Here is a 27,870-nt window from a genome sequence, read left to right on the forward strand (position 1 = left end):
ACCACTCACTGTCCTCTTTCTGCTCATCCCTGCTGCACATCTGGCCTCCAAACGGCTCACCTTCACTTTCTGCTCCTCTCTGCTGCACATCTGGCTTCCAAACCGCTCACTTTCCTCTTTCTGCTCATCCCTGCTGGACATCTGGCTCCACACCACTCACCTCCCCTTTTTTCTCTCCCCTGCCCAGCTGTGCTTCATGACGACCTCCCGCACCATGTTTTATGGGCCCTCGTCCAGCATGGCTCCCCCGTCCAAGAGCCGCCTGAAGCGCCAGAGCCGTCTCTTCTCGCAGGTSCTGTACCGCACCCTGAGCTACAAAGACCGCGGCTCAGCCTCCGCCTCCCCCGCGGCCGCCGAGGACGACCCGGCYGAGCTCTCCACGCAGCTCTCGGCCCCCGGCATCCTCAAAATCTTCGGGGGCAACATCTGYGCGGGCACCAACTACAAGAGCGTGCTGGTGACGGACAGCTCGGGGGCGCGGGAGCTGGTGAAGGAGGCGCTGGAGCGCTACGGGCTGAGCCAGCTCAGCGCCGCGCAGTACGCGCTCTGCGATGTCATCGGCCGCTTCCAGGGCCCCGAGAACCAGTGGCAGACCGAGGGGCTGAGGGTCCTGGGCGACCACGAGAAGCCACTGCTCATCCAGGACCTCTGGAAGCCCAGGGAGGGGTTCTCGCGCCGGCTGGAGCTGCGCAGGAGGGCGGAGGTGGAGGAGATGGCGGCCAAGGATGTGGACACCACCACTGCAGGTCAGGGGCAGTGCACCCCACGGCTTTCATGCGTGGTTTGGGGGCAAGTGGGAGGGTGCAGCCACGTTGTAGCTGCAAGGTTCCCGGGTTGAGGCAGGACTGAGCACTTTCCTGCATCAGTTTGGTGTCTGTGACCTCAACTATATTGACACCACCACTGCAGGTCAGGGGCAGTGCACCCCACGGCTTTCATGCGTGGTTTGGGGGCGAGTGGGAGGGTGCAGCCACATTGTAGCTGCAAGGTTCCGGGGTTGAGGCAGGACTGAGCACTCTCCTGCATCAGTTTGGTGTCTGTGACYTCAAATATTGACCCCAGCCAGGACAGGAATTAACACCAACCCCTGCTCATGGCTGGGGAGCAGCAGGMAAGAGCATCAGCGCTTCCTGCTCTTCCCATCAGTGAGCCAGCACCATGGCATCCCCAGCTTTGTGCCTGGCAGAGCACTGCCCCGCTCCCCTGCATCCTCTCCTCCCTGTGGGCATCCCCCAGGCCAGACACCCCCGGCAAATCTGCAGGAGCAATTAAGGAAAATGAAAAGCTAATGAAGAGAGAGCGATGTAGGGCAGGAGAGCCCCCGCGGCTGTGCCTGATGGAGGAGATAAGTGCATCATTAGGAACCAGCAGGTTCATAAGTGACCCCAGCACAGGGCAATGAAGCTTTCCTCCTCCCACCCTCAGATAAAAGCCCTGTGAGCATGAGGGCAGAAAGGTTTTAAACCAGATTTTTAGATGTTCTCGATGGGTCAGACCTGCAGAGGGGTCTGCACAAGGCTCTGGAGGTGGCAGCCGGGGGATTCTGCTGGGATGGGCCCTGAGAGGTTCCTCACGCCTGCAGGAAAGGGTTGTTACTGTCAGAACCAAGCTGATGATGGTGCAGGATTACTCTGTGTTTTGGCAAGGAAGAGCCAGGTTTCTCCCCCACAAGCAGCAGAACAAATGGGAGGACACACTGTCCCACACTGGGGGGACACGGCTCCTCTCCCWCCCATCCTAAAAACAGCTGGGAGGAGCCCAGGAAGGTGAGGGAATCCAGCCATGGGCATTCCCGGAAGAGCAGAGACAGCTGGAGCCTCCCCAGGTGCAATTTTCAGCAGGGATTATTTCACCTGGCACCCCATGGGGACACTGAGCTGCCTCCACCCTCGCCGTGTCCATCCCTGTCATGCCACAGGTGCTGCCAGCTCATTGCACAGGGGACACAAMGAGGTGGCTCCTGCAGAGCCTGGACCAGGGGATGGATGCTCTGCTCCTCATCTCTTTCTCCAGCCAGGATCAGAGAGATGTGAAGCACTTTGGGAGAGCAGCGACTGTAAAAGCAGCTCCTGTTGAACAGAGGGAAGGCAGGAGCCAAGGCTGCAGCTCCCTGCCTGATTCCCAAGGTCACATCCATCCCCCGGGGCTCAAACCTTCCCCCTCGGGTGCAGAAAGCAACTTTCCTGCCCCTGACCTGGATCCTGGGTGGGCTGGGAGCTGTGGGAGTGCGTGGCTCCCACACAGGCTGGCCCAGCACGGGATGGCCTGGGACTGGCACCCTTTGGTCATTTCCCATGGAGGAGCAGCTCCTGATAGGATTTTGTGCTCTGGGTCTGGAAATGAGCCCGTTGTGCTTTCGTTATCACTYCATTTGTTTCAGCACTCCTGGGTGGGGCCGTGGAAATTCCCYGTTTTTTAACTTTTGGGCATATTCCATGGCTGACCAAGCTCTTCCAAGACAGAAAACCCACACCCACAGTAGGGCTGTCTGCCCTGCAGACAACAYAGCCCATAGTTATCTCCCCTGGTAAAATCACACTTTCTTTTGGTGGCACCAGGGTCCCTGTCACTGTGTCACCCCGTGCTGGTGGCCCTGGGGTGCTGTGGGCACTTTCCCACCTCATCCACGAACCACCAGGAATAAAAGGGAGTGATGCAGCCTGTGACCCAGCACCCTGAAAAGACACAAAACTGCTGTAAGGGGCACTGACTATGAGTGCCCTCCATCAGGGTCACCCTTGTCACCAGGCTCGAGCTGGCAGAGTCCCCTCGCTGAGCAGCAGCTGCCTGCCCGGGGTGGTGAGGCACTGGCGTGGAAAACACGACATCTGTGCAAAAATAAAGGGACTTTAGGCTTGCAGCTCCCTCAAAAAAAAAGCAGAGGGGTGCTCAAATCACCCTCAAGTGGTACCTGCAGGCCCTTCCCTGCACAGGGAATCGCTGGGGCAGCAGGATTGGGGTGACTGACACCATTGGGGTCACGCAGGTGCATCGCTGCCTGCTGGGGGAAAGGCTCCACATCCATCCGTGACCTGTTAGCAAATAGCTTAAGAGTTTTATCTGCTCACTTACCCATTATCCTAATTAGTTTATTAGCTGCTTCCCACTGGGGAGGACAGTGCTGGCACCTCATGGCACTAATTAGCAGCACAGGTAGGGCCTCTCTGCAGCACACGAGGTGGCCYCTCTGTCCCTGCCACCCCCAGCCCTGCCCCTTTTGGGGGTAACSAGGCAGCAGTTCTGCAGATCTAGGAAAAACACCCTCAAACCTGGAGGGAAGTGCAGCACTTGGCATCCCCGTGGCATTCATTTACCAAAATCCCCCCGTTTTGTCCCAGGTCCTGTCCTAACTGGAGCTTTCCCAAGAGGCTGGAGGCTGAACTGCAAACGCAGCTCCAGAAACTCAGGATTTAAGCCTATTACTCTGAAAGATGCTCTGGCAAGCGCCTTTGAGGATCTGGCTTTGATATTCCTTAGCACAACTGCATCCAGGGAAGATTCCCTGCAGAGTCTGCGGAGCAATTCYATCAGGAAGGACTGGCCTGGTGTTGGTCCCTCCTGGGTACAATCAAAGCGTTTCTTCTTTCCTGGGGCCCTCAGAGTTGTTTGYTGATTTATTTCTCAGCCAGGAAAAGTGAATTTTTTTTCCTCAGCTGAGAAAGAGGCAGATCCCAGCCGAGATCCCAGGCAGCACAAGTAGCAGTTTTCCCCCTGGGATGCAGGATGGGTTTGGAGGCAGCAGATTGGTGGGGTCTGGTGGCCAAAGGGTGCCCAGCTCTCCCTAAGGATGTGACCCAGCCCCATTTAGGATCTGATGAGTGAAGGATGCCCCTGCYYGAATTGAGGTGCAAACAAGGCCACRTGCCAAAGTYAATAAAACAGATTTTATTAACAATGGCTGTGAGGTAGAGAGAGAAAAGAAGAGAAAAGAGGGGGGACAGAGGCAGAGAGAGCACTCTTGTTTTGAGGCAGTGGTTTCTTGGGTTGTGCTTGTGAATCTCCCCGTGCCAGAATTACCTCGTACCCGGTCGGAGCTGATTCAGCACASTTGCTGAGTTGCTTCTATTAGTTTCTTCCTTATCTTGGGAGTCCTGCCAAATGTCCTTGTGGCCTGCAAATTCTGTATTCTCTGTGCCCACTATCAGTGGTAYATCCTTTTTCCCAAGCCTTRTTATCCTCCCCCTAGGCCTGAGATCCTTGGAGCCTTTCCAGCCCTAAACTCCAGCAAGGTCTGACACCCCAACAACAGCACACACCTTTACACAGTCCAAATTCTGGGTATGCAGGGGGGGAATGTAAAATTTGGGRGTGCTCTTTAACTCCTTGCACCCTGCTCCCATCCCAATCTCCGTGTGGATTCAGCAGCCACCAGGTCTGCCCCGTCTGCTGTGCTGGAGATGTTCAGGCAGAGTTTTGGGTGGGATAACCTGCACATGCATGTGAGGACAGAGCAGCACCAAAGGATTAGAAAAACCTGAGGCAGTTTTATGGAGGGACTTTGTTTTGCTCAGGAAAAGAGCTGTGTTTATCTTTCCAGCGCAGCCCCGGGGTTAGCGGGAGCCTGTGACGGGGGCTCCATGGGCAGCGCAAAAGCAGCTTTTTCCTACACAAAATAAATACAGAAGCTTCCTTTGCCCTCGATAARGGGCTGGTGATGGCCTGTCTCTGCAGGCAGTGGCACCTCAGCCCCAGCAGCCCCTSCTCTGTCCCACTGGGCTCCAGCAATAGCTGCTCCCAGCCCCACTCGTCYCTGCTGCTCTGGGACCTKCATYGCCCCAGCYRTCCTTCATCCCTCTGGCCCATTTCSATGCTGTGGSTTGRGGGGAGCTGAGGTGTCCTGCAGACACCTTTGGGGTGGCCTTTGGTGTTCCCAGCAGTGTCTCTTGCTGTTCTCTCTGGATTTCACGTCGGTGCCGTGGCCGGGATGGGGACGGGAGCAGGGCCGATTGCCTTTTTAAGAAGGACACGGGACCGTTTGGGGTGGCCTGGCTGTGCCTTGCCCTAATCCCAAGGCATGTAAACAGCAGGGGCTATTTTCTCCCTATCCCACCCCCTCCCCATCCCCATCTCTTTGATTTTCCCAGCAAAGGAGCGCTCCATTTAAAACAAACAAACAAAAAAATGTATTTCAGAACCGGGAGCCCATTCCTCACCAAATAAGGCAGATGACTTTTTACTTTTTTTTTTTTTTTTGGGTCTGAGCTTGTGAGTGTCCCTTTAAGCAGCCCTGGGCACTGGGCTCTCAGCTTGGCCGTCCCCAAATCCCGCCGGCTGTCCCCAAATCTCGCTGTCCAAACCCTGCTCCGTGGCCATCCGAGCCGGGAGCGGGGCTCTGGCTCTGGTGCTGCACCGACACTGCTGCACTGCTGCTCCTGCAAGCAAATCCTGTAGGTTTTTCCCCTCTCTTCGTCCTCCCCGAATGCCAGTGACCTGCTCCCCGGAGGCTGCCCAGCTGAGGTACGAGCATCACCCGTCGGACACACAACTTCCTCTTTCTCCTGCAGGGCTCAAGCCACGCTTGCAGCGCAGAGGGACCCACGGGGACCCCCCCGGGGCTGGGGATGCCGTGTGAGGGGCTGCTTTTGCAGCTCAGCCAGGCCTGTCCATTCGCTCCGGCTCCTGTTTGTCTCACGGACAGACAGCTCTGCCCGAATTGATGCTTGGGAGAAGTTAATTACAGCTTGTTCCTGCTGCAGCCGGGCTCCACTGCAGCTCCCATTCCTGCCTGATGCTCCGGGGAATAATTGGGGGTGTCCCTGCGGTTCCCACTTGCTGCTGCCACTGAGTGCTGAAGGCCTGAAAGCAGCATCCAGACTCCTTTTTTATTTTTTTCTTTTTAGCAAACATTGAGTGTGATTTCTTTTTAGCAGAGATTTCCTCTCCCCCCAGCCCTGCAGTGTGGCCAGGGCAGGTGGGAGATACCACGGACTGCTGCCCCCCATTCAGTGGGGTTTGGAGGCCAGGGAGGGCTGGGACACCCCCTTCTCGATTTGGACACCCCCTCTTGGCATTAGGACATAAAACTCTCCGCGCCCATGTCTTGGCGTCACCTTTCGGGGAGGGCAAAGGAGCAGGGCCATCGAGCCGGGGGTGGGTGCGCAGCGCCGGGAGCGTTCCGGCCGCTCCATCCCCGCTCGCCGCCGCAGCATCCCTCCAGCCGCGGGTGCTGCGGCGGTCCCGGGGGGGCTGCAGGGGCTGAACGCCGCTCTGTCTCTCCCCCCCATCCCCGCAGGCATCAACGCCCAAGCGCGGAAGCTGCAGCGGCACCGGGCGCGGGGGGCCCGGCGGGCGGCGGGCGCTGAACGGCGCGGGCCCCCCCCGGCCCTGCGGCGCAGCCTCAGCGAGACCAGCCTGGGGACCCCGGCACGAAGAGCGGGCAGCGGGGCCGGCAGCGGGGCCGGGGCCGGGGCTCGGCTCCAGCGGCACTGCTCCACCCTGCCCGGCAGCCCGGCGGCGGCGCGGAGCGGCGGCAGCAGCATGCGGTACTCCCTCTACCAGTCCCCGCACCTCCTGCTCCTGCAGGGCTACAGCCAGCAGCATGTAAGCACCGCGCCGCCTCCTGCGCACCCCCGGCACCCCCCCGCTTCCCTCCCGCCCCACAAAGCCCCGGGGAGCGGGGCTGCTTGCATGGCCGGAGCTGCTGGGGTCSAGGGGGGCGGCGGTGGCGGGGTGGGTGAGCATCCTCTAGGAAACGGGATTGGGACTTGCAGTCTTGTCCCCGARTCTGTCCCCAGCCTGTCCCCAAGCACGGGGGACACGGAGGCAGGAGCCGTGAGCCCCTAGCAACGCCCCAGAGGGATGCAGGGTGATCCCTGAGCAGCATCCCTGCCCCGGGCCAGGGGAGCCCAGTGCCGTGGGTGGTGGCTGAGCTGCCCCGTCCCCTGTCCGGCTGCGTCCTCAGCGGCGAATGGAATCAGAGGCAGCAGGGAGACCTTCCATCTCCTGGAGGCACTCGGGGAGCTGGAAAGGACAGGGACGCCTCTTGCCGTTAATGGCTACTTTGTGCCCGTTGAGTATCCGGCTGCTCCAAGCTTTCCGKCAGGGTGACACCGGCGCTGCAGCCATCCCGTTAGTGTTGCTGGGGAAACTGAGGCAYGGGCTGGTCCCGTGARCTGCCTCGGGGATGTGCGGGCAGACTGCGGGAAAGGCAGGGCCAGCGGTGGATGCTCTGACCGGGGTCCCACCGTCCCCACACGGGRAGGGGATGCAGGCATCGCTGCGGGCTGGGGGGAGAAGGTGGGAAGGAAAAGCTGCAGCAGGAAGGGATGGGATGGRGTGGGGGGAGAGGTGGAAGAAGGGCCCTTTCTGCCCAAAGTCACAGTGCCCATTTCTTAGCGTGCCCAAGGCCAGGAATCGCTGCTGTCCTGCTTGGCAGCGAGGAGAGTGAAAAAAAAAGAAATGTTTTTGCCATGCAAAGGTGCATGGGGGACAGCTGGGGACAGCGAAGGGACGGCTGGGGACAGCGAGGGGACAGCGGGAGGCTGCAGCACTCACTGCATGGCAGGGAGGAGAGTCCCTTCTCCCCCCTCCCCGGTTCATGCCGCTCTCCTCGCCCGGCAGGACAGCTTGGTTTACCTGCTGAACCGCGAGCAGCACACGGTGGGCCAGAGGACGCAGGCGAGCAAGCCCAGCATCAGCCTGTCAGCCCCCGACATCCTGCCCCTGCACTGCACCATCAGGAAGCTGCGCCCTTCCCGGCACCGCTCCGAGGAGAAGCTGGTGCTGGAGCCCATCGCCGGCGCCGGCATCTCTGTCAACTTCGCCGAGGTGGCCCGGACGGTGGTGCTGCGACACGGGGACCTGCTGTCCCTCGGTCTCTACTACCTGCTCCTCTACAAGGACCCCATGAAGGCGCAGCCGCTGCCGGCGCAGACCCTGCTGAGGCTGCGAGCCCTGCACCCCGAGGGTCCCCACGTGTGCGGGGCGTGCGGCAGCCTGCTGAAGGAGAAGGATCCCGCTGCCAAAAAGCGCGGCCCCTCGCCCGCCGGCGGCCCCAGGACGCCCCGCAGGAGGCTGCAGCTGGAGTTCGAGCCGGCGGCCGAGGATGTGCTGCTGCGGCGCATCATGACCCTGATCGAGCCCGGGGGGGATGACCACAAGCTGACCCCCGCCTTCCTGCTCTGCCTCTGCATCCAGCACTCGGCCACCAACTTTGAGCCGGGAGACTTCGGGCAGCTGCTGCTCAAAGCGGCCAAAATGATCCAGAGGACGGTGTGGGTCAGTCTGCTGCGGGATGGGGTCTTTGTGGGGTGGGGGTGCTGCTGGAGCCCTCCCTAGGGGTCTGTCAGCCTGGTCCCCGGTGGCASTGGGGGTGATGCTYRTGCTGCCCCATCCCACTGTTTTCACTGTGCTTTTCCCTTCTCTCCCTGCCCAGGAGCGGACRCGGGAGCTGGCTGAAAAGCAATCCCAGCAGTAAGTGTGATTCTCCTTGTTTTGCCTCAAAACGGGAAGAATTCAACCTGGCTCTTCCTCCAGGAGYGAGGGGAGTCTGGGGCTGGTAAAACCACCCTCTCAACCTGTCAGCAGTGATGCATGATGAGTTTTCCTGCTAAATCCCACGCATTCTACTCTCTGCTCCTTCAACTGCAATGCCTGCATGGATTGTGTGGGTCTGGAAAAGCTTGGGAGGGAACAGGACCTGCAGCAGTTCTGGGGTTTTCTCCGATTCAAGACCTGGCCTTGTGGTTTTATCATCCCTGAGGGATGTAGCAGGAGTGTCCCTCATGTGAGCCTGAGCTGGTTCATGCTGTGACCCCTCAGTGGAGCTGAGATGGAGCTGGCATTGCATCCAGGAGTGGTGGCACAGGGTGGGCATCCAGAGTCTCCTGGTGTTGGGAGCACCGTGCTGGGGCAAGGAGCTTCCCAGCCATTCCTAAAATCTCACCTCTAAACCAGGATTTGGAGAAACTGTTGGTGCCTGCTGGGAGCTTTCCTCTAGGATAAACTTCAAGGATGCTTCCCAGGCCTTTCCTATAGCAAGAAAAAGCAGTTTAGCAGTTAAGAAGTTAYCCAGATGCTTTTTATTTATTTTGTTTTATTTTTGAACAGCCCAGGGCGGGTGAGCYGGGTTTAACTGTCCAGAGCTGGCAGGAGCAGCACACACCTCTTGGGAAGGGCTGCTCTTCAGCCACAAGAATCCCTGCAGTTCACACACAATATTTACTGCAGTTCAGCTCTATCAGGGGAAGTGTCCCCCAAATGGGCACCCCATAAAGGCCAGGTGGCCTTGGCCAGCCTGGAGCCACTGAATTTTTCCTTGTAAAGGATCTTTCTAAGGGGATTGCTGGGCTTGGGGGTGAGAGGTATGAAAGTTCTCTGGCATTGCCCCAGGCTGGCTGTTTTCTCCCCAAAAGCCCGAGTGGGGATGCTGAGGAGCAGTAGGTGTGACACTTTCTGTGTCTYCCCAGCCAGGACCCTGCCACCCTGTCCCACTTCACCATCACGGACCTGCTCCCAGACCTGCAGCACATCATCTTCTGGATGGCCAATGCCATCGAGATCCTCTACTTCGTCCAGCAGAAATCACCCACCTACATCCAGAGYATGGAGGAGGAGCTGGACATCAAAGGTGAGTCTGGATGCAGAATCCTGCCTGTTTTTCCAACTGGAGAAACTCAGCTCTGCTAATCCCCAGTCACAGGCGGTGGTCAGTGCCCTCGAGATGCTCTGTTAACCCTCCATAATCCTCCTCAGCGGGGACATCTCTGCGCTGTGGGTTGGGGAAATCGGTGGGAGGAGCAGCCTGTGCTGCCCAGCTCCAGAGCCAGGCTGTGCTGTGTTCACCAGGAGCATCCCCTTTGTGGTTAATGYCCTGGGGGTGCTTTCTTCCCCCTGGGTTTTCAGGCAGCCCTGCAGAACTGCTCGCTGGTGAGCCTGGGTTAATGCCAGCAAAAGGAAAAAAAAAGGTATAAAGGTATTAAAGCAGCCTCAGAAACTTTCTGGTGTGTGCAGAAAGGTTAAGTTTCATAGGCCAGGCAGGTTTGGAAGGAGGGAGCAGCGATGGGAGCTGTGTGGGATGGCAGCTGGCAGCTCCCAGGGCCAGAGGAGCCTCTTTGCCCCACCGAGGGATTCTGTGGTGATGATACAAACATAGAAACTCTAATAACCCCCATTTTGGGAATTTGGGGAATTTAGGGGCCTTGCTGATGCAAGTTTGCTCCCCCATCCTCCTGTCCTCCCTACAGGCTCCAAGGAGTCTCTGTTCTCCTCGACCATCACGGCCAGCGAGGAGGCAATGACGGTGCTGGAGGAGGTGATCATGTACACCTTCCAGCAGTGTGTCTACTACATCTCCAAGGTACSGTGTCACCCGGGGCCGGCAGAGCATCCCCAGGGCTGTGCAGGAGGGATTTTTTAAAAGCTTTTACTCCTTGGCAGTCGCACCACGCTGAGGTGTTTTCCTTTGGGCTGAAGTGCCCCGATTTTTGGTCGCAGCCCAGGAAAAGTATTGAATTACTGCGGCGTGTTTCCTCGTCTGCAGTGCAGCGGCTCGGGGGAGGTGTTTGGGGAGGGCTGCCTGGCTCTGGCCAGCTCTTCATAATGGTGTGATTCAGGGCGTGATGGAAAGGGGCCCCTGGAGCGCTGCTGTTGGACCGCGMGAGCCGGGCGGCAGCGGGGAACAGAGCGGGCAGTGTGAGCCACAGAAAGGCTGCCCTGTGCTGGACAGAGCCCTGGCCACTCCTGCTCCAGAGCAGCACCTTCCTCCCCTGCAGCCTCCCCTTCCCTCAGCCTGGCAGAACGGAGTGCAAGGCACTGCTCTGCTGCTGAAGCGATAGGGAAAGGTCGTCCCCATTCCCCAAAATCGATGRCGATTTTTCTTTCACCCTCCTGTCCAACTGGCTGGCTGCTGCCCTGGTTCACACAAGATTCCAAATTTTAGCTGGACCCTCTTGTGCCATCACTTCCAACTGCTAAAAGCTGTTGCCTTTAACTGACATGTTAATTTTTATAATTTGTTGAACTTTTGCACAACACTGGAGCTCACAGAGGCCGAGGGGGTGGGTGGGAGCAGCCCCTCGCTAAAGCAGCACTGGTGGGGTCTGCTCGGCTTGCGGAGGTGAAGGAAAGGTTTGGCTCATTCAAAAATAGAAAAACCCAGCAAAAYGAGTCTGCTGTGACCTTGCTGCTCTCCCTGCAGTGTCTGTACGTGTCGCTCCCTGCCCTGCTGGAGTGCAACCCCTTCCAGAGTGAGTGCAGGGAGAGCTGGAGGGGCACCCCGCCGCTGCCCGAGGAGCTCCGCAGGGTTGTGCTCATCTACCAGGCCGTGCTGGACCTGCTCCACCAGTACGAAGTGCACCCCGAGATCACCTCCCAGATGTTCGCCTACCTCTTCTTYTTCTCCAACACCCTGCTCTTCAACCAGCTCCTGGATAAGGGTCAGTCCTCCCTGTACTGGGTAACACACARGGGACAGATTTACAGGAACGCCCTCCAGCCCATCCCAGTGCCACGATAGGGGGTACAGGAAGGAAGGGGATGGAGAGGGGTGGGTCTCAGCAMTGTTACAGGGAGGCCAAGCGCAAACCCAGTTGTTGGCTCCTGGGTCTTCRTTCCCAGGAGAGGCTAAACCCCCCAAAAATCCCATCCTCACACTGCCCCTTCGATCCTGAGCAGAGGAGGCTGAGGGCAGTTAATAGGGGCAGCTCATTAATAAACTACGGCAGCGAGATGCTCATTAACCCTCTATAATGCAGTCAGTGCCAGGCAAGGTCCCCAGGAATTTCATCCACAGGATGCTGGGGACATTAACCCGGGGCTGGGGGAGTGAGGGGCTGTTCCCTGACATCCCTGACATGGATTTTGCTCCTCAGGCTCCTCTCTCGGCTGTTTCCACTGGTCCCARGGGGTGAAGCTGCGGGCCAGCGTGCGGCTGCTCCTGGAATGGCTGCGCGGTGCCGGCTTTGAGCAGCTCGCCCAGCAGTTCTTCGCCAAACTCACCAGTGTGGCCAACCTGCTGGCCATGCCCGGCTCCCAGCTGGTGCAGGTGAGGGATGCCCAGCCCAGGGTTCATGGCATGGGCAGGAAAGCTCTTGCTCAGTGTCCCTGCAGTGCTGTGTCCCTTTTTCAAGCTGCCCGTTCGCAGGGTCCGTGGGTGGGCAGTACCCAGGAGAGCATGTTCTGGCTCTCTCCATCTTGCCCGACCTCTCCCTCCTGTGCCCCTTGTGAGCTCCTGTTCCTCAGAGGCAGCGATTTCCCCCCTGTGCTGTTTGCCTGACGCTCTGTGTTCTCCCCTAGATGAGCTGGCCGTCCCTGCGAGCCGAGTTCCCGGCGCTGAGCCCCGCGCAGCTGCACCGTGTGCTGAGCCAGTGCCAGGCAGCGATGGACGTGGGCTGCATCACAGCGTGGCAGCCCAGCGAGGAGGAGAGCCCGGACACCTTCCAGCCYGGTGAGTCCTGCTCAGCCTGCTCCACTCAATGCAAACCAAACCACCCTTCCCCTCCCAGGGTGCTCTGCAGCAACTGGGAATAACCACGGCCACAAAATTCAGATATTGTACAAGATGCAAAGTGTATCCTGATGGGTGTGAGGCTTTTTCTGTGGTTCCAAGTGAGGGATGCTGCTGGCTCAAGCTCGCTAAATCCCTGATCCCAGCTGGGAGACAGAAGTGGGGTGCAGCCTGGGCCAGTGCTAACCTCCATCCCTCTGCCTTTCAGATGAGACACTGGAGTCCTTTGACAATCACCCACCCATCATCCTGCCCAGCGGGGGCTTCAAAGTGGACTTGGAGGTGGAGACGTTGGATGACAACATCTACAGACACCTCCTGTACATCCGCCACTTCCTCTGGAGCCTGCAGAGCAAGAGCCCCCACAGCAGCGAGGGGCCCCCAAAGGTAGCCTGAGTCCCACGGGGGGGTTGTTCCTCTCCTGGGTGGGCAGGAGGGTCTTGGSTCCCTGTGCAGACCCCTCCAAGCCCAGTGCCAAAGGCTTGCTGCCCTTTCCTGAGGCCTGTAGCTGTGGCAGTGCCCTCGGGGAGAGCTTCTGGGAGGATTAGTGCTGCTAATCCCCCAGCATGGGGGGCRCGGGAAGGTGAGCTGGAAGGACAGGCTCTTCCCAGCAATCTCGTTAGCTGGGAGAGGGAGGAAGGGGAGATGTCTGTGGGCAGTGCTCCCCTTCTCCCTGCGTGTTCCCYGTGCTCCCTGCCTGCACCCTGCCCATCCCCAGCAGCCAGCCTCGCTCAAATGCACTAATTAGCTAATGCCTGGAAAGCACAGGGAGGGCGAGACGTGCTGCGGGTGCTAAGCTCAACTGCCACGTGGAGGACATCCCTCCAGCAGGTCCCCCCCTTCTCCTCTGCCATCCTGTCCCATCCCCTGCAGCACCCACACGCACTGCTGCCTCCTCCGGTCACCCTGGAGCCACATCACCCAGCCCCTGTGGCACAGGAGGAGCTGTGCTGCCCCAGTGTCCCCTTCCATTGGGATCCCCCAGCAGGGAAGTGAGCAGGAGTCCCCTCCTGGCTGGCTGTAATCATCCCCAGCATGGCTCTGGCCACAAAACTGGGGTGGGGGAGCTGTGCTGGGAAGCCCTGGCTGAATTGGATGGAACTGGCAGCCAGGAAAGCAGCAGGGTGGTGGGTACAGCAGGGCATGGGAAGCACACGCAGGGGTCCCACAGCATTTTCCTCCTCCTCAAGAAAGAGGCATGCACGACGCCGGAGGTGCTGGAGGTGAGCGACAGCRCGGCCACCACCCTGGGGAGCACCATTGCCCAGGAGGATTATTGCTCCCAGGGGGGCTGTGCCATGCCAGAGGGCAACCCCCAGCCCTGCCTGGCCACCAACACCTGCCCCTGTGAGCCTCCCACCGGCGAGCCACAGCTCCAGGAGAAGCTCAAGCAGCTGCAGCTGGGCAGGAGCCCGGTGCCCAAGGCCGGCACGGCGCCCAGCGACTCCTCGTGCCTGCTGACACCACCCACCACCCCCCTGAACTTCGACTCCATGAGCCCCGAGTCACCRCAGGGCACGGGCAAAGCGCTGCAGGAGCCCCGCAGGAACGGGCTGAACGGCACCAAAGGCAGCACCCCCGAAGGTACCGGGGCAGGCGCTGTCTGGGGGGTGTGAGGATGGGTTTGGGCTGTGCCAGTGCCCTGAGCCGCTCTCTCTGCTGCCAGGCTGCTCACCGACCCCCTATGACTACCCCACGCCAGAGTCCTCCAGCCGCAGCTCTGCCACCGATGATTTCTGCTACGTCTTCGTGGTGGAGCTGGAGAGGGGCCCCATCGGGCTGGGCATGGGGCTGATCGACGGCGTGGTGAGTTCTCTGTTCTGCCCCTCACGTGGCTGGAGTGGGACACGTGGGATGTGGGTTATTCCCCAAGAAAAGCCAGCGAAGAAGCTGATGGCTTCCCACGGGAGATAGGCTGCTTCTCCAGTGGCCAATGAGGCACGGAGGGGTCTCTCAGAGGGTCTCTACACCTCGGTTGCTGTGCTGCTTCTCCAGTGGCCAATGAGGCACGGAGGGGTCTCTCAGAGGGTCTCTCCACCTCAGTTGCTGTGCTGTGCATGCACAGTCCACAGCTGTCCTGCAGCTGGAGAGAGCAAACAGGCTCAGCTCTCCTGTGGAAGGAAAATGACTCAGCCGAGGTCTTTTCCTCCACCCTTCAGCGGTGCCAGGGGAAGCAGAGAGGCTCACAGGGTGTCAAAACAGCTCCTCCTTTGCATTAGGAGGAATCTGGCATTGTGGGGTGGATCATTTTTGTAAAAGGCCTTTCACAGCTGTGCTGTTGGTCAGTAGGAAACACAGTGTCACTGAGCCCTGGGACAGCGTGAGCAGAGCTCCCATCCCACCACGGCTGCAGGCTAACGATGCTTTACTCYTAATTAAACTAAACAAGAGCACATTGCCCCCACCTCTACTCTCTGTGTATAAATTGATATAAAACTAAAGTATCGCATTTCCTTCCTGTTACTGTTAGCACCATMCTTGCCATGTTCCCAAGCATCTCCCAGGTTGCTTGGCTTGGCTGTGAGCTCTGAGGGAGAGTTACCAAAGGGACACAAATCTTTGTGTCCCTTTTTTTGGCTCACCCCCTCTCCATGCCAACAGCACACCCCTCTGTGCTCGCCGGGGATCTACATCCGCACCCTGATCGAGGACAGCCCCGCGGCTGCCGACGGCAGGCTCTCCATCGGGGACCGCATCCTGGCTGTCAACGGCACCAGCCTCATCGGGGCAGACTACCAGAGGTGGGTGTCACCTCCCAGGAGGGTCTGGGGTGCTACCAGCACTGGGGGAGTTAGTTACTGCAGCCTGGGGTGCTACCAGCACTGGGGGGTGTTACTGCAGCCAGCACTGCAGGCCCGAGGATGCTGCGGCACAAGCAAGCGGCAGGGAGAACCAGAGAGAGGAAGACTGTGGGCTTGGAAAAGGGATCATGGAGTAACAACTGGGGAGCATATATGGGAAATATATGAGAGCTCCAGAGGTGGGTCTCAGCAATGCAGAGCTGTTCCAGCCCCATCCCACCTCAGGTTTCCTCTCGAAGGAGGGCAGCTCAGAGGCAGAGCCTTGGTGCTCACAGCTCAGAGCAGCTTTGGGTTTGTTTGTCCTTGTCTGGGCAGCACTAACCTGGAGGCCAAGCCCTCCACAAAGTACAGGCAGGAGAGAAACAGACCCTGAGAGGGCACAGGGGAAGGTGATAGGCAAAGGGGAGATGTTTTGTGGATGCCCAGAATTCACCTCTCTCCCTGTGGCTGTGCCCCACAGTGCCGTGGACCTCATCCGCTCCGGAGGAAAGAAGCTGCGGTTTCTGGTTGCCAAGTCGGACACTGAAATAGCCAAAAAAATCAGCTCCAGCTCCTCTTCCTCTTAGTCCTTGTGGTACAAGGATCCTTCTGCAGCAGCTTGTGGCTACAGCTCTGGTTAAGGCTGACCTCAGGGWGCCTGGAGTGCAAGAGGGAGGACCAGAACCCCACAAGAGCCCTCGATGTGCTTTTGGACACTTTGCCCCTGCACTGCAGCAGATGAAAGGACTCGCAAGGATGGTGCACGCTTCTCCCACTGCACTGGCTGGGAACATCATTCCTGATCCATTGCCCAGCCTCAYCTTATATCCAATGTTGTCCTTCTCAGGAGCTTTCCTGTTCCTTCATCCCCTCTGGCAGGGGGAGGGAAGGGGATGCTCCCACCATGGGGRCTTGTAGGCAGGCTCCTCCGTTCCTGTGGGCTGGCAGCCCTGTGTGGTATTTCATGCTGGCAGGCAGAAGGCTTCAAACACCTTTGGGTTTTGAAGAGAACACGTGGGGCAGGCATGGGCTTCGCTGTGGCAGTGGCCACCTGAGGTGCYGGCACGTCAGGCTGGAAATGTGTGCCCAGCTCTGGGGGTGGTGACAGCAGCACAAGCACCCAGGAGTGGGATTCCACACGGGATGCATTGCCAGGAGTCCATTCCCCTGGTGCCATACACTAACCCAGGTGCCTTTCTGCTGCTGGGCTGCAGCCCTGCCTCGGGATGGGAAGCAGCTACAGCCAAGGGCTGACACCACCAGCAGTTCCTGTGAGTCCTGGGAGAGCTCCCTGAAGGAAAGACTTCGTTGCCCTTGTTCTGCAGATTTACTGCCCGGCTCTGGCACCATGATCCCAGCTAAACAGGACTGATGGCAGAATGTCCCACAGAAGACTGGTGCCACCAGGAACCTGAGTGAGCCCAGCAGCACGTGGCACCAGACCCCTGGTGTGGCTGCCACCAGCCCAGGCAGACAAATGACAGCTTGGCACCGTGTCCTGGTCCCCTCCCTCCAGCTTCGCCAGCCYGTTGCGATGCCACCCTGTTCCTTGCCCTGCTCAGAGCATCTCCCACATCTGTGCTGCTGCAATGCCAACAGGYGATGATGGCCAGCAGAGACTCCCTTTGGAAGGACAGTTTTGCATATCCCAGGAACTGCTGTGCTGCTGCCCAGTGTCAGCTCAGCTGAGGGCTCAGCTCCATCGTGTGGCTGCCCAGGCCCCCGCACACCCGGCCTCCTGCCCGCCGAGTCCTCCCTCTGCTTTTAGCACCATTAACGGGATAAACCCGACCTGATTTCCACATATAGACAGATTCTGAGACCTAGTTTAGCTGAACGCTATTAAAACAGCCTGCAGCAAAGCCCTCCATCGCACCCTGCAGGGTCCAGGCTCTGGCAGCAGATCAGATGCTCACATGGCATCTCAAAACAACGGCGCTCCAAGGATTGTGATGCTAAAACAGGGCTGGCTTTAATTACGCCTMGCTGCTGCAGTTTGGGTTCCTGTGCTTAGTCTTGCACGTCGCAGGAGGAGAGATGTTGGAACAATCCACACAAGGGAAACGCTCCACTACTGGATTTCAACGCAGCCTGGCCTGCTTTTCTAGGCAAGATGGACCAGGCACCTTTTCTGAGACACGAGTGCCTTGCTGCTCTGCTGGGCCACGCTCACAGCCCTGGCCTGGGGGCTGTGCATCCTTCTGCCACTGACTCAGCTGTACCAGGCAGGCGAGCRAAGGCTCAGGGCTCTGGTGATTCACTTCACTTTCAATCATGTAGGTATGCCGGCCTGTCATCCTCCTCAGAACTTGAAATGGGCTGCCTAAAGCCCCWKGGCAAACTGCATGCACTCCTTACTYCTCTCTGCCCCAGAGCCAGGGCTCGGGGGAGGCTTGGTTTGCACTAGACAGTGCTGGGGCTGCATCCTGGCACGTTGCAGCAGCACCAGCGCAAGCCACGAGCACCCCTGGAGCTGGAACACAGCCCCTGAGCTGTATTGCTCATAGTGCARTCAGGTATTGAATCAGACTGTAAATAAACCCCGCTATTTACTAGTGTGCATGAAGGCTGGCTTCTCCCGGGAGGAGCAGTGGGATGGATTGACTTCCCTGTGTGTTAATACTGTACAGCTTGATGTGTATAAAGCTCTGGTGCAGCCTCTGAACACAGCATGGCGCCTGTTGGACACGGTGGATGCTGAGAAATGCTCTGTGTCAACAATGAACTGGATCAATAAATCTCTCTAAGCCCTGCTCTGGCAGCTGTCTCTTGGATCTCTCTGTGATCACCGATGGTGAGACAGAGGTGTGGTGAGGGCTCCCACGTGTGATGGACTCAGTCCTGCTTCCTCCAGCTCACACAGGCCTTGGCTTGACCTGCTGCAAGGGAGGYGAGAAAAGCAGCATGTGGAGGTGTAGTGAGAGCACAGGGGAGGGGAAACAAGGCAAAGAAGGGAGGGAAGAAGTGCATCTCCACAGGGACASGGTGTGCTGGCAGGGTATTAATGCACTCATTCACTCTCCTGCAACGTTCRCACAAATCCACCAGGATTTTCAATGCATAGTGGTCAGGAAGGGATAAGACAAGCTTAGGAGATAAAAAAGCAACAGACACTAGGACACACAAATACAAACAGCCTCAGAGCAGGAGAGCAGCATCAGCTCTCCTTATTCCCATTCTCTGTTTCATTCACAATCATTTGTTCCTCTTTTCCAGTTAAGATCAGGGCCTCAGCCTTGAATGTCAGCACTGTCCAGAAACGTCCTGCCCTCACACTGGCATGGAGCCTGGAGCTGCCTCCAGGAGCTGGGTGACCATCCTCAGGGCCAAAGGCARGGAGTCATTCACCTCCCTCTGAAACCGTGTGCTGGCCACGGGTGGGGTGAACACAAACTGAGCCACGCTGGGCATTTTCAGCAGGTTCATGAGCTCAGTTGCTCGAATAAGGATCTCCTCAAGGTCCTCCTCACAGTAAACAGAGGTGACAGCAGGGCTCTGCACAAATGTCCTCATCTTGGACAGGAACATGGACACTCTGCAGGAGAAAAGGACATGGATACCAGTTGGTTATCAGTCAGGACCACTGCACCCAGCCAGGTCACTAAAGTGTGTCACCTCCAACAGACTAGTGCAGGTGACAGAGCATTAGTCAGCAGGTGAATCCCACTCCCCAAAACTGCCCTTGCACAGCTCACCTCTGTCCTTTTCCAGGTTCCCTCAGTTGCCAGTCTCAATTATTAATTAACACCAGCAAACCCATGTTCAGACCCAGGAGATCTGCACGTTTCAACCCTTTGCCGGTGCTCACCTGGGGATCAAGTCCTGGCTGCGGGCTGCCAGCTTGGTCAAGGTGGCCATGAGGACACTGATGGCACGGGGGGCACAGCTGGGGGTGCTGGCCTGTGGCCGGAGCTGGGTGATCTCAAACAGCACGGCCTCCAGGGTCTCAAAGAAGCGTGTGATCTGCTCCACTGTGCAGCGCTTGTCGTAGGACACCGACAGGTACTCGCCGATAGCCCACACCTGAGGCACAGGGAAATACAGGGACAGGGAATTCAGTCACTTCTGGGGAACAGCAAATCCGGTTAGCTAATGCTAGGAGAGAGGAGGAAAGGGCAGGTGAGCACCAGGGTGCAGCTGGAGCAGCCTGTGGCAGCAGCAGGCAGCCCTGCTCACCAGGTGGGTGAAGATGGCCTCCTTGCTCTGGGTGTTGCTGACTGCTCCTGAGAACTCCAGGATCTCTGTGGACAGCTCCACCACCAGYGCAGGGCGCAGCCTGCACAGCATCACCAGCTGCGAGCCCAGCACCCTGCAGCACAGAGAAGGGCAAGGTGGTGACCCCCAAAGCCCAGAGGGGATGGCAGCACCAGCCACTGGCACAGGATGGTCCCAGCAGGGATGAAGGTGCAGCCACCACTGTGCTCCCTTCAAAGATGTGTCAGAGCAGGGACTGGACCACAACTGAAAACATTCCTGAGCTGCCCTGGAGGCAGAGACCCGGGCTGTGCCTCCTGTCCTATCTCACCTGTACACATCCTCTTTGAACGCTGGGATCTCGTAGAGCTGGTCACTCCTCTGCAGCAGCAGCACCACCAGCTGGTTTATMAGAGATCCATCTGCAAACTGAAAGCCAGCCCTTGTTTCAGCAGTACCAGTGACYTCCAGCAGCCAAACCACAAACTGCCCAGTCAGGTAAGACAGCTGGAGACAAACTGCCTGATCTAGGAGGGGAGCAGTGCACAAAGCAGGCATCAGGCACCACTCTGTTCAGCTCTCTCCTTCACAGCTGGCTGAGAGCACAGAGTGAACCTGACACTGTACCACAGAGCTTTTCTGTTTCTCTGGATGAAGTTGCCAGCTCAGTGCTGGTTCATGCCAGTATCAAACCCACCCTGCACTCATGCACCCCCCTCTCGAAGCTGCAGCACTGTCACAATTTTGCTTCTATGACTGCTCTTCACCCAGAAAGAGATTCTTGTGGCACAGCTGGGAACCAAAAGGACCTACCTCTGCCACCACCCTGAAGAAGAGCTCCAGCAAGACAGGGACAGTCTCTGCACACTGAACCACCCTTGGGCTGCCAGCCAGCGATCCCAGCAGCTGCCGAAGTGGAACCAGACTGTGGGCAAGARAAGAATTACTATTGAGGATTTGCTCCCAGCTACTCTCACAGCTGCCCCCCACTATTCCCCACAAGGCCTTTGAGGGCTGGCAARGCTGACAGAGGGGAGAGAAATCCACCTCACACGAGCTGAGAGTGGCTGTGCCTTTCCCAGCAGTGGCAGTGCTGCCTCCCAGAGCCGGATGACTGAACCACACTCCAGGCAGGCTCCTACCTGTCTGGAGCATCCTCGGGAGCAGACCTGGTGCGGAGAAGATACTGGAACATGCTCCTGTAGAGGGRATGGCGGAAGGCCTCCAGACACGAGGCTGGTTTCCCAGCTGGGTCACTGCCTGCCTTCTCAGAGACAGGAACAGCAGCTGCCCTACAGGAACACAAACAGAATGTGCTGCACTGTGRGAATGGGCCTGGGCARAGCTGGGATCCTGAACATKGAAACASGGACAGCAGGCTGGTCTAATYCAGGYCCTCTGGAAGCCAMAGAGCCAACCTGATGAGCTCTGGMCCATACTCAGGCAACTATTCCAGASMTGCTTCMGTATCACTCCTGGGAAAGGGACAMATGGCACTCTGTATCCCTCAGTCATCCAAGCCCACCAACACCTGCCTCTGGGATGATTCTCTTTTCTAAGCACTCCAGAGAGTTGCAATGCCAGGAGGAAAAGCAAGAGCAGAGGTACGGCCAGTTCCAGTCCTACCCCATCTTTGGAACTCACAGTTCCTGACAACCTCAGGAAGAAAATTCAGTGTGTCTCCAGGAGAACAAAGCCAAAAATAGGGCTAAGAGCAGGGAAGCAACAATAAGTAGCCCCCACTTTTGTATTGAGGTGGCAGCTCATGGCAGCCTCAAACATGTGGCAAACATTTGGAGCTGGATAGGGAGAGGGGAATGACAACAACTTCCTGAGCCCCAAAACCAGTCCAGTGCTGAAATGTGAGAGCTGGTTACCTTCTCTTCCATGTACAACACATTACTAGGAAAACCGGGCTGACATCTGAGTGTTAACCTTACTGCAATGATGCCTCTCACTCTGTGACAGMAGCAGCAGCCAGAAGAAAGCTGAGRCTCAGCAGTGTGTAGTGGGCTTTGGTCAATGCCAAGATGCTGATTTAACAAGCGAGAGGAAAGGAAGGTGCATTACCTCAGCTGGATGTCCAGAGCTGCTGTCAAACAGGGCAGGTCCAGCAGCAAATGGAAGATCTCAATGGCTGTGCCTGCATCCAGCAGAAATGGCAGAAGGTCCACAAACTCAGAGATAAGGGGTGGGCTATTCCATGCCAGAAACTGCAAGGAATGAGCATAAACTGCTGCACCATCCCTGCTACTCCATCACAACCCCAAACAACTCCACCCCAAGACCAGACGGGACAAAGGAAGGGAAAGTCACTTTTGAAAAGCAAAACCAGAGAAGTCTGAGGGTTTGGTCAAAACCCAGAGCCTGTTAGAAGCTCAGCACAGGCCTCTGGCAGCTGGTTTAGTGCTTGGCAAGCTGCAGCTTACTAAACTTTTCCAGAAACAAGGTGCTGTGCCCTGTGTTCTCTGTGCTGCCCAGCCCTCTGCAGCCCTGCCAACCCAGACTCTCCTCTCCTGGCACTGCCAAACACACCCAGAACCCTCCTCCCTCTTCAAACTCACACTTGTTTCCTAACAGTCCTTCTTGCCTGTGCTTTCCTAGCACTGCCATGGAGGCACATGGARGGTTTTGGAGTGCAAAAAGGAAGTTCTAGGGCACAGAAAGGAATGTGAAGCAGGCTCTCCCCTTTGCTGCTCCAACAGGCTGTACCTTGAAGAGATTTGGGAAGCTCTGCCTGAATATGCTGGAGGTGTCTGTGAAGAGCTGGCTGTTGTCTTTGCAGAACTGGACAAATTCGAAGGCCAGTGATGGGTTGTGGAAGAGCTGAGCTGGGATATCAGTGAGGAGGTGTTTGTAGATGGCATCCGAGTCCACWGCTGCCAGCTTGCCTGGGAGGACACAGCACCTTGCTGAGCACAGCCCACCCAGCAGCCCTGCAGCACAGACTCCAGGGGATAAGCTACTTCTGGGTTATGTTTCTCTAAAGACAGGACACCCCAACTCCAGGGTTTCCTGGATCATCCATTCCAGWGCACAGGCAAAGTGGAATTACAGGCTCTGGCAAGCAGCAAACTGCCAGGACAAAAGGCTGTGCTGGAGGTCAGACAGGATCGTGGAGGTAGGGGTGAGAGCTGAAGACTTACTGTGGTTCAGGAAGAACTGGGCAATGGGCAGCAGTGCCCTGGCATAAGTGGCATCCCCACAGATCCTGCCATGCAGGGATTTCAGGAAGGAGACAGCACGGTACACGTAGGAGGAGTCCTGCTTGCAGATGATGTCCATGATTGTCACTGCCTCAATGAGACACTGCAGGAGAGCAGAGAGTAAGAATGGAGTGGGGGAAGCCACAACTTCCCAGCTTCAGCCCCACCTCTGTGTGCTTACAGCTTTCTGCAGGTCTCCATCTTCTTTCTTCAGGGGTCCTGCCAGAGAAATGAGTCCAAGTTAAGCTTTGGGCCCACACAGGAACATCAGGCTGTCAGTTTGAGCACTAACCCCAACTCCAGGGCAGGCAGAACACACACTGATCCTGATTTCAGGCCAATGAGAACCAAGTTTTACAGCCTTCCCTGCAAATCAAGGAGGCAGAACATGGCTGTTGCCTCCAAATCCCTCCCAACACCCAGCTCAGGGCAGCTCAATGCCTTGCCCCAGCAGCTGCAGCAGGCCCTATTGCTGGAGCTTAACTGTGGATTCCAGGCAGTGAGACCCCAGCCCAAACATGCAATGAACCAGAAATATTTTGGAGAACACTACCAAGAGGGCTCCCAGGAGGGCTCATGGCAAGACTCACGCCGGTTGCTCTGCTCAAYGAGCCGCTGGCAGTACTCGAAGGATTTCTCCCGCAGACGCTCCGTGGGGGGAAGCAGCCGACCAGATGTGGGAGCAGTGGAGACCATGGATGCAACAGACCTGTCCATTCCTGCTTTGTCATCTACACAATGAACAGCACACGTGTCAGCTGGCACAGGCAATGYCACCCACAGCAGCAGAAAGGCAGCTGACTGTCCCCGGGTGCAGAGTGAAGAAGTCTGGGGCAGAAGGGAACGTTACAAGCACACTAAGGAGATGCTGTCTCTCCCATCACCCTTCTTTCCTAGGGAAGATTTTATCTGAAAACATGAGATTCACTAAGCAAGTAATTCCCCATGGAAGGATCAATAAGTACCAGTCAGGAGGTTTTGTGATATTCYTTCCCAAACTTGCCCTGCTCCTAATTCAAGATCTTTGAACTCTTGCCCATATTCCTGTCATCTAAAATCATGAAATGACAGAATGGTTTGTGTTGGAAGGGACTTAAAGCTCATCCAGTTCCAACCCCTGCCATGGGCAGTGACACCTCCCACTATCCCAGGTTGCTCCAAGCCCTGTCCAGCCTGGCCTTGGACACTTCCAGGGATGGGGCAGCCACAGCTTCTCTGTGCCATCTCTACCAGGGCCTCACAGGGAATGATTTCATCTAATATCTAATCCGTTTGAAAGAGAGGAGGTGGCTGAGTTGCTGATGCAGCCACCTCATACGACATCTGAGAGCACACAGCCCTCTAGGGTCAGCAGCCCACACTGGCCTGCAGATCCYTACCTGGATTAGGGGTGTTCAGCTCCTTGCTCCCATAGCACAGCAGCCAATTTCTCAGCATGGAGAAGGTCTGCACGTTGAGCCACTGGTCCTGTGTGTAGTGYTGAGCCACTGAGAGCACTGTGAAGAAGTCTGTAGCAACAGCCCCATCCACCTCTGTGACAGGAGCAGGCTGAGAAAAGATGCAGAAGGTCAGAGCCCCAGGGAAAGGCAAAGTGAGAGGGCAAGAAACCCCACTGAGCCCATGGAGACAAGTAACCTCTGCGGAGGGTCCTGCAGGAGGGCAGGGATCCAGAGAGAGAAAAGCCATCTGTGCTGAATCCCTCTCTCCAGCTGAAACACTYAACTCTCCTACTCTGATACTGGTCTCATTTGCAATCACATTTTACTCTAAAGTACACGGCCTCTAAGACTCTTCTCTTAAAACTGCTTCAAGGATAAAGGCTCTGGCACTACAGCTGAACTCCTAAATCTCAGAGCTGTAAACCCCCCTATTTTGCTTTCCTATGTGTCTTGACCATGTATCCCACAAAAAAACAGCACTTCTATGCCACCATTTCCCAAAAGAAGGTGATTYTGGGAACCTGAAACAGCAGGTACCAGACTAACAAATGCCCCTGTGTGGTGACCATGGCAACTCAGCACTCACCTGTTTGGTTCTGGGACTGGAGAAGAAGCCTCCAGAGGGTTGAGCCATTCCTTGCTGAACGCTTGCATACCTCAGCCAGTCAGCCAGCTTTTTACTGACAACACTGGTCTGCTCTGTACAAGGGAAGTGACAGGATCATTGCTAGATTGRGCAGAGAAGCAGCCTCTGCAACATATCCTTGTTAACCCTCAATTGTTGTGCTTTTTCTCCAGCTTAGATCCCTCTCTGATCCAGCAATCCACAAAGAAATTGTTACCCCAGGGTGCATAGCCTGTACTCCTCACACTACTTCAGTCAAGGAGTGAGTGCAGGAGCCAAGGATTTCTGCTACCAGATCACTCAAGAGGTACTTGTTCCCTGGTCTCTACACATAGCTGCTATTAGGAGGAATGTGCAAAAACACTTTCACTCCCTTCAGACAGTGTCTGGCTCCAGCTCTGCAGCCAAAGGCATAAATCCCTCCCTGGGAACTCGCAGGAGCTGGGGCAGGTGATCCTGCCTGCTCTGCCAGCCCAACAATCCTCCCCAAAGCTTCTCCTGCACACTGCACCAGGGACACAAACCTCACATCAAACTCCCAGAAACTCATCTTGCTCACAGCTCCCCAGTGTTTTAAGCCTGGAATGCTGTCCCAGGTTAACTCACCACTACCCCTTCAGTGCTGCCTCTCTGATGAAGAGCACCTCTAGCTGTTTCTGCTGCTCTCTTGACCAGATGCTCTGTTTCTCTCTCTCTCTCTCTTTGCTTGATGCTCTTCAGGATAGCTACAGTTTCACCTTACTACTGCATCTGGAGGCCTCAGCTAGAGCACAGGACACTGTTATACAAATCCATGGSCAGGATCTGACTGGAAGGCCCAGTCCCAGTTTTGTGAAGTGGAATACATCTTTCCTTGTAGCAGAGGTATCACTTTTGACAGCAGTTTCCAACCGAGAGCCTTCTGATCACTACCCAGMTCACAGCCAGGTGGCAATCTCAGCCTTTCCTATAGATTTACCTTCTGTTAGAGATTCTGGTGAAAGGCTGATGACATTTGCCAGGACAGGAAGAAGGAACCGRGCACTCTGACCCTCGGGCAGTCTTCTTTCAATGACTTTCACAACACGCWGCCCCACAGCAGCCACTTCACTCTTATTTCCCTGAAAAACAAAGCAAAGATGGATAAYCTACCCTTACTAGAGACCAGCACTGTGCAATCTCTTCCACCAGGCATCAACACCAAAGTTAAACATAAAAAGAGCCCACAGCACAGGTGATTTTACCAYATTTGACAGAGACTTTCTGCAATTTGAGTTTACAGATCCCAAATTATGGGGCTGCTTACATATGTTTTTTACATTGTGGAACTGCAGAACAGACTCAAGGCTGGATATGGGAGAGAGRAGCTTTGTGAGGCAGCACATGACTAATGCATTGCTGGTTTCTGTTTCACTTCCTTTAGTTAAGCAGATTCAGATAAATGTCAGAAACCTAGGAGACATTTCTAAGCACACAGTGAAACTGAGAATGAGAAGTTTCAGAAAAAAAAAATTACCTTTAACAGTCACAGTAAAGGTAAAAGAAGGAGAGGAAAAAGAGAAGTTTTCAGTTTGTTCCCCAGGCAGCATTCAAAAACAGGAAGGTCCTCATGTTTGCTTCTCTCCATGGAGAATGTGGACCTTTTAAATGTCATTTACAGTCCTACATGTTTTATAGGTTCTAGGTATATTTTTATATGCAAACATGAAAGGCAATATAATAAATAGTAAATTCACTCTAAAATCTTTTGCTTTCCAGATTCAAGCAGCCCTGATTTGAAATTTATTCCAGCAGCCAGCACGAAAAGGTTCTGATTCCAGGACCTCAGTGTCTAAACATGACAATTTTAAGCATTTTTTGTTATTAAGTGCTGCATTCAATAAAATAGCCATTTTCTCCTATGAAAAGCAGAATGATGAGATCCCTTAAATGAACACTGAAATGCTTCTGCTTTTTCCTACATACTCTCAATTGATTTTCACTCTCCTTCAGCTCAGGGAGGAGCTCAGGAGCAGGGAACAACCACAAAGCAAATCCATATTGACAAGGGAAGATTTCTGACTTGACAGGTCATTTACCTGAGCCAGAAGGACGGAGCACACCAGGCTCAAGAGCTTTGTATCTTGAATCTCATCACAGGACAGGATCAGATCGTTGCAAGGTGACATCTCTCTCAGGATGGCAGCACATAACACCTGAATCTGCTCAGGGCTTTTGGATGAGCACAGCACCATCTGCAACAGCTCCACAAACTCGCCATCGAGCCTGCAAGAGTCACAGTAAATATTGGTGCAAGGAAAGAAAAGATTCAGATGGTTATTTTCTGCATATTCTTGCCTTTGGGATGATCCCCCTTGACAGTGATTAATACCCTCTTATCATCTTCATTTCTGAGTGCTGTCCCTCAGTGCAGTTTGACAGAGGGCTCAGCGACACCAACCCTTGTTCCTTTCGATATAAAAGGATACGGCACCTTTAGCAAGGGGGTGAAAGGAAAAGCAGGGCTTTGTGTTTACATTGAACTTAGGGGTTTTTTTTTTTTAGGCAGGGTGTTATTTTAAACCCCTAACCCACCCTCCTCCTTTGTTTTTGGTTAGCAAAGTMACGCTTTKCTTCTTCGAACACCCGAGCCACACGAGGTCACTCACTTGCGGGGGTACTAAACCCCTAACCCACCCTCTTCATTTGTTTTTGGTTAGCAAAGTAACGTTCTGCTTMTTCGAACACCCGAGMCACACGAGGCCACTCACTTGCGGGGGTATTTGGTGGCGGCCACGCTCAGGTGCAGCCTCTGCAGCCCGTCCACGGCCTCGGGGCCCGGCTCGGGGCCCTGCAGCAGGGCGGACACGCGGGTGGTGAATCTCCGCAGCTCTTCCTCCTGGATCTCCCTGCCGGGGCAGTCGGGGCTGTCAACACCCGGGCCCCCAAATCCAAATCCTGGCCCTCACGGGAGCTCGGGGATGGAGGGTTAATACACACCGCCCCACCGCCCGGCTCCCCGCTCAGCACCCCCGCGCGGACCTGCCCGGCCCGAGGGGTCCCTGCCGCTGTCCCCTGTCCCTGTCCCCTGTCCCCTGTCCCATGTCCCCCTCGCACCTCGCCTGCCTGAGGAAGCTCTCGGCAGCCGCCGTGAACATCCCGGCCCCGCCGCCGCCCGGGCCCGCGCCTCGGTACGCGGCCAAAGCCGCCCCCCATGGGCGGG

The 27,870-nt window shown here is 56.4% G+C and overlaps 2 protein-coding genes across 3 annotated transcripts in view; one reads left to right on the forward strand and one right to left on the reverse strand.

Moving 5' to 3' along the window:
* Positions 1–17,992, forward strand: part of RADIL (Rap associating with DIL domain) — a 25,596-nt gene extending 7,604 nt beyond the window's left edge. The window contains exons 3-16 of the mRNA XM_057369826.1: positions 188–746; positions 6,233–6,540; positions 7,561–8,217; positions 8,375–8,412; positions 9,408–9,568; positions 10,185–10,297; positions 11,138–11,375; positions 11,811–11,983; positions 12,235–12,385; positions 12,654–12,832; positions 13,636–14,029; positions 14,112–14,251; positions 15,047–15,186; positions 15,707–17,992. Coding sequence (XP_057225809.1) covers positions 188–746; positions 6,233–6,540; positions 7,561–8,217; positions 8,375–8,412; positions 9,408–9,568; positions 10,185–10,297; positions 11,138–11,375; positions 11,811–11,983; positions 12,235–12,385; positions 12,654–12,832; positions 13,636–14,029; positions 14,112–14,251; positions 15,047–15,186; positions 15,707–15,812 — 3,357 coding nt within the window. The 3' untranslated portion in view covers positions 15,813–17,992. The remainder of the gene's footprint in view (positions 1–187; positions 747–6,232; positions 6,541–7,560; positions 8,218–8,374; positions 8,413–9,407; positions 9,569–10,184; positions 10,298–11,137; positions 11,376–11,810; positions 11,984–12,234; positions 12,386–12,653; positions 12,833–13,635; positions 14,030–14,111; positions 14,252–15,046; positions 15,187–15,706) is intronic.
* Positions 17,993–18,028: 36 nt separating this feature from the next.
* On the reverse strand, positions 18,029–27,870 carry AP5Z1 (adaptor related protein complex 5 subunit zeta 1). Of its 2 annotated transcripts, XM_057369824.1 has the most exons (17): positions 27,765–27,870; positions 27,419–27,556; positions 26,747–26,933; positions 25,648–25,789; positions 24,651–24,763; positions 24,005–24,173; positions 23,216–23,356; positions 22,807–22,844; positions 22,566–22,728; positions 22,132–22,310; positions 21,490–21,632; positions 20,562–20,711; positions 20,233–20,344; positions 19,751–19,848; positions 19,402–19,534; positions 19,034–19,248; positions 18,029–18,760 (listed from the first exon to the last, which is right to left on the reverse strand). In XM_057369824.1, the coding sequence occupies exons 1-17, from the start codon at positions 27,803–27,805 to the stop codon at positions 18,496–18,498; spliced, it is 2,427 nt and encodes an 808-aa protein (XP_057225807.1). In that variant the 5' UTR covers positions 27,806–27,870; the 3' UTR covers positions 18,029–18,495. The 2 variants fall into 2 exon arrangements, with proteins under 2 accessions (XP_057225807.1, XP_057225808.1); XM_057369825.1 differs by lacking the exons at positions 27,419–27,556; positions 27,765–27,870 and adding an exon at positions 27,317–27,321.

Source organism: Malurus melanocephalus, unplaced genomic scaffold (genome assembly GCF_030028575.1).
Source record: "Malurus melanocephalus ecotype Western Australia unplaced genomic scaffold, MMel_1.1 scaffold_115, whole genome shotgun sequence".
Lineage (NCBI taxonomy): Eukaryota > Metazoa > Chordata > Aves > Passeriformes > Maluridae > Malurus > Malurus melanocephalus.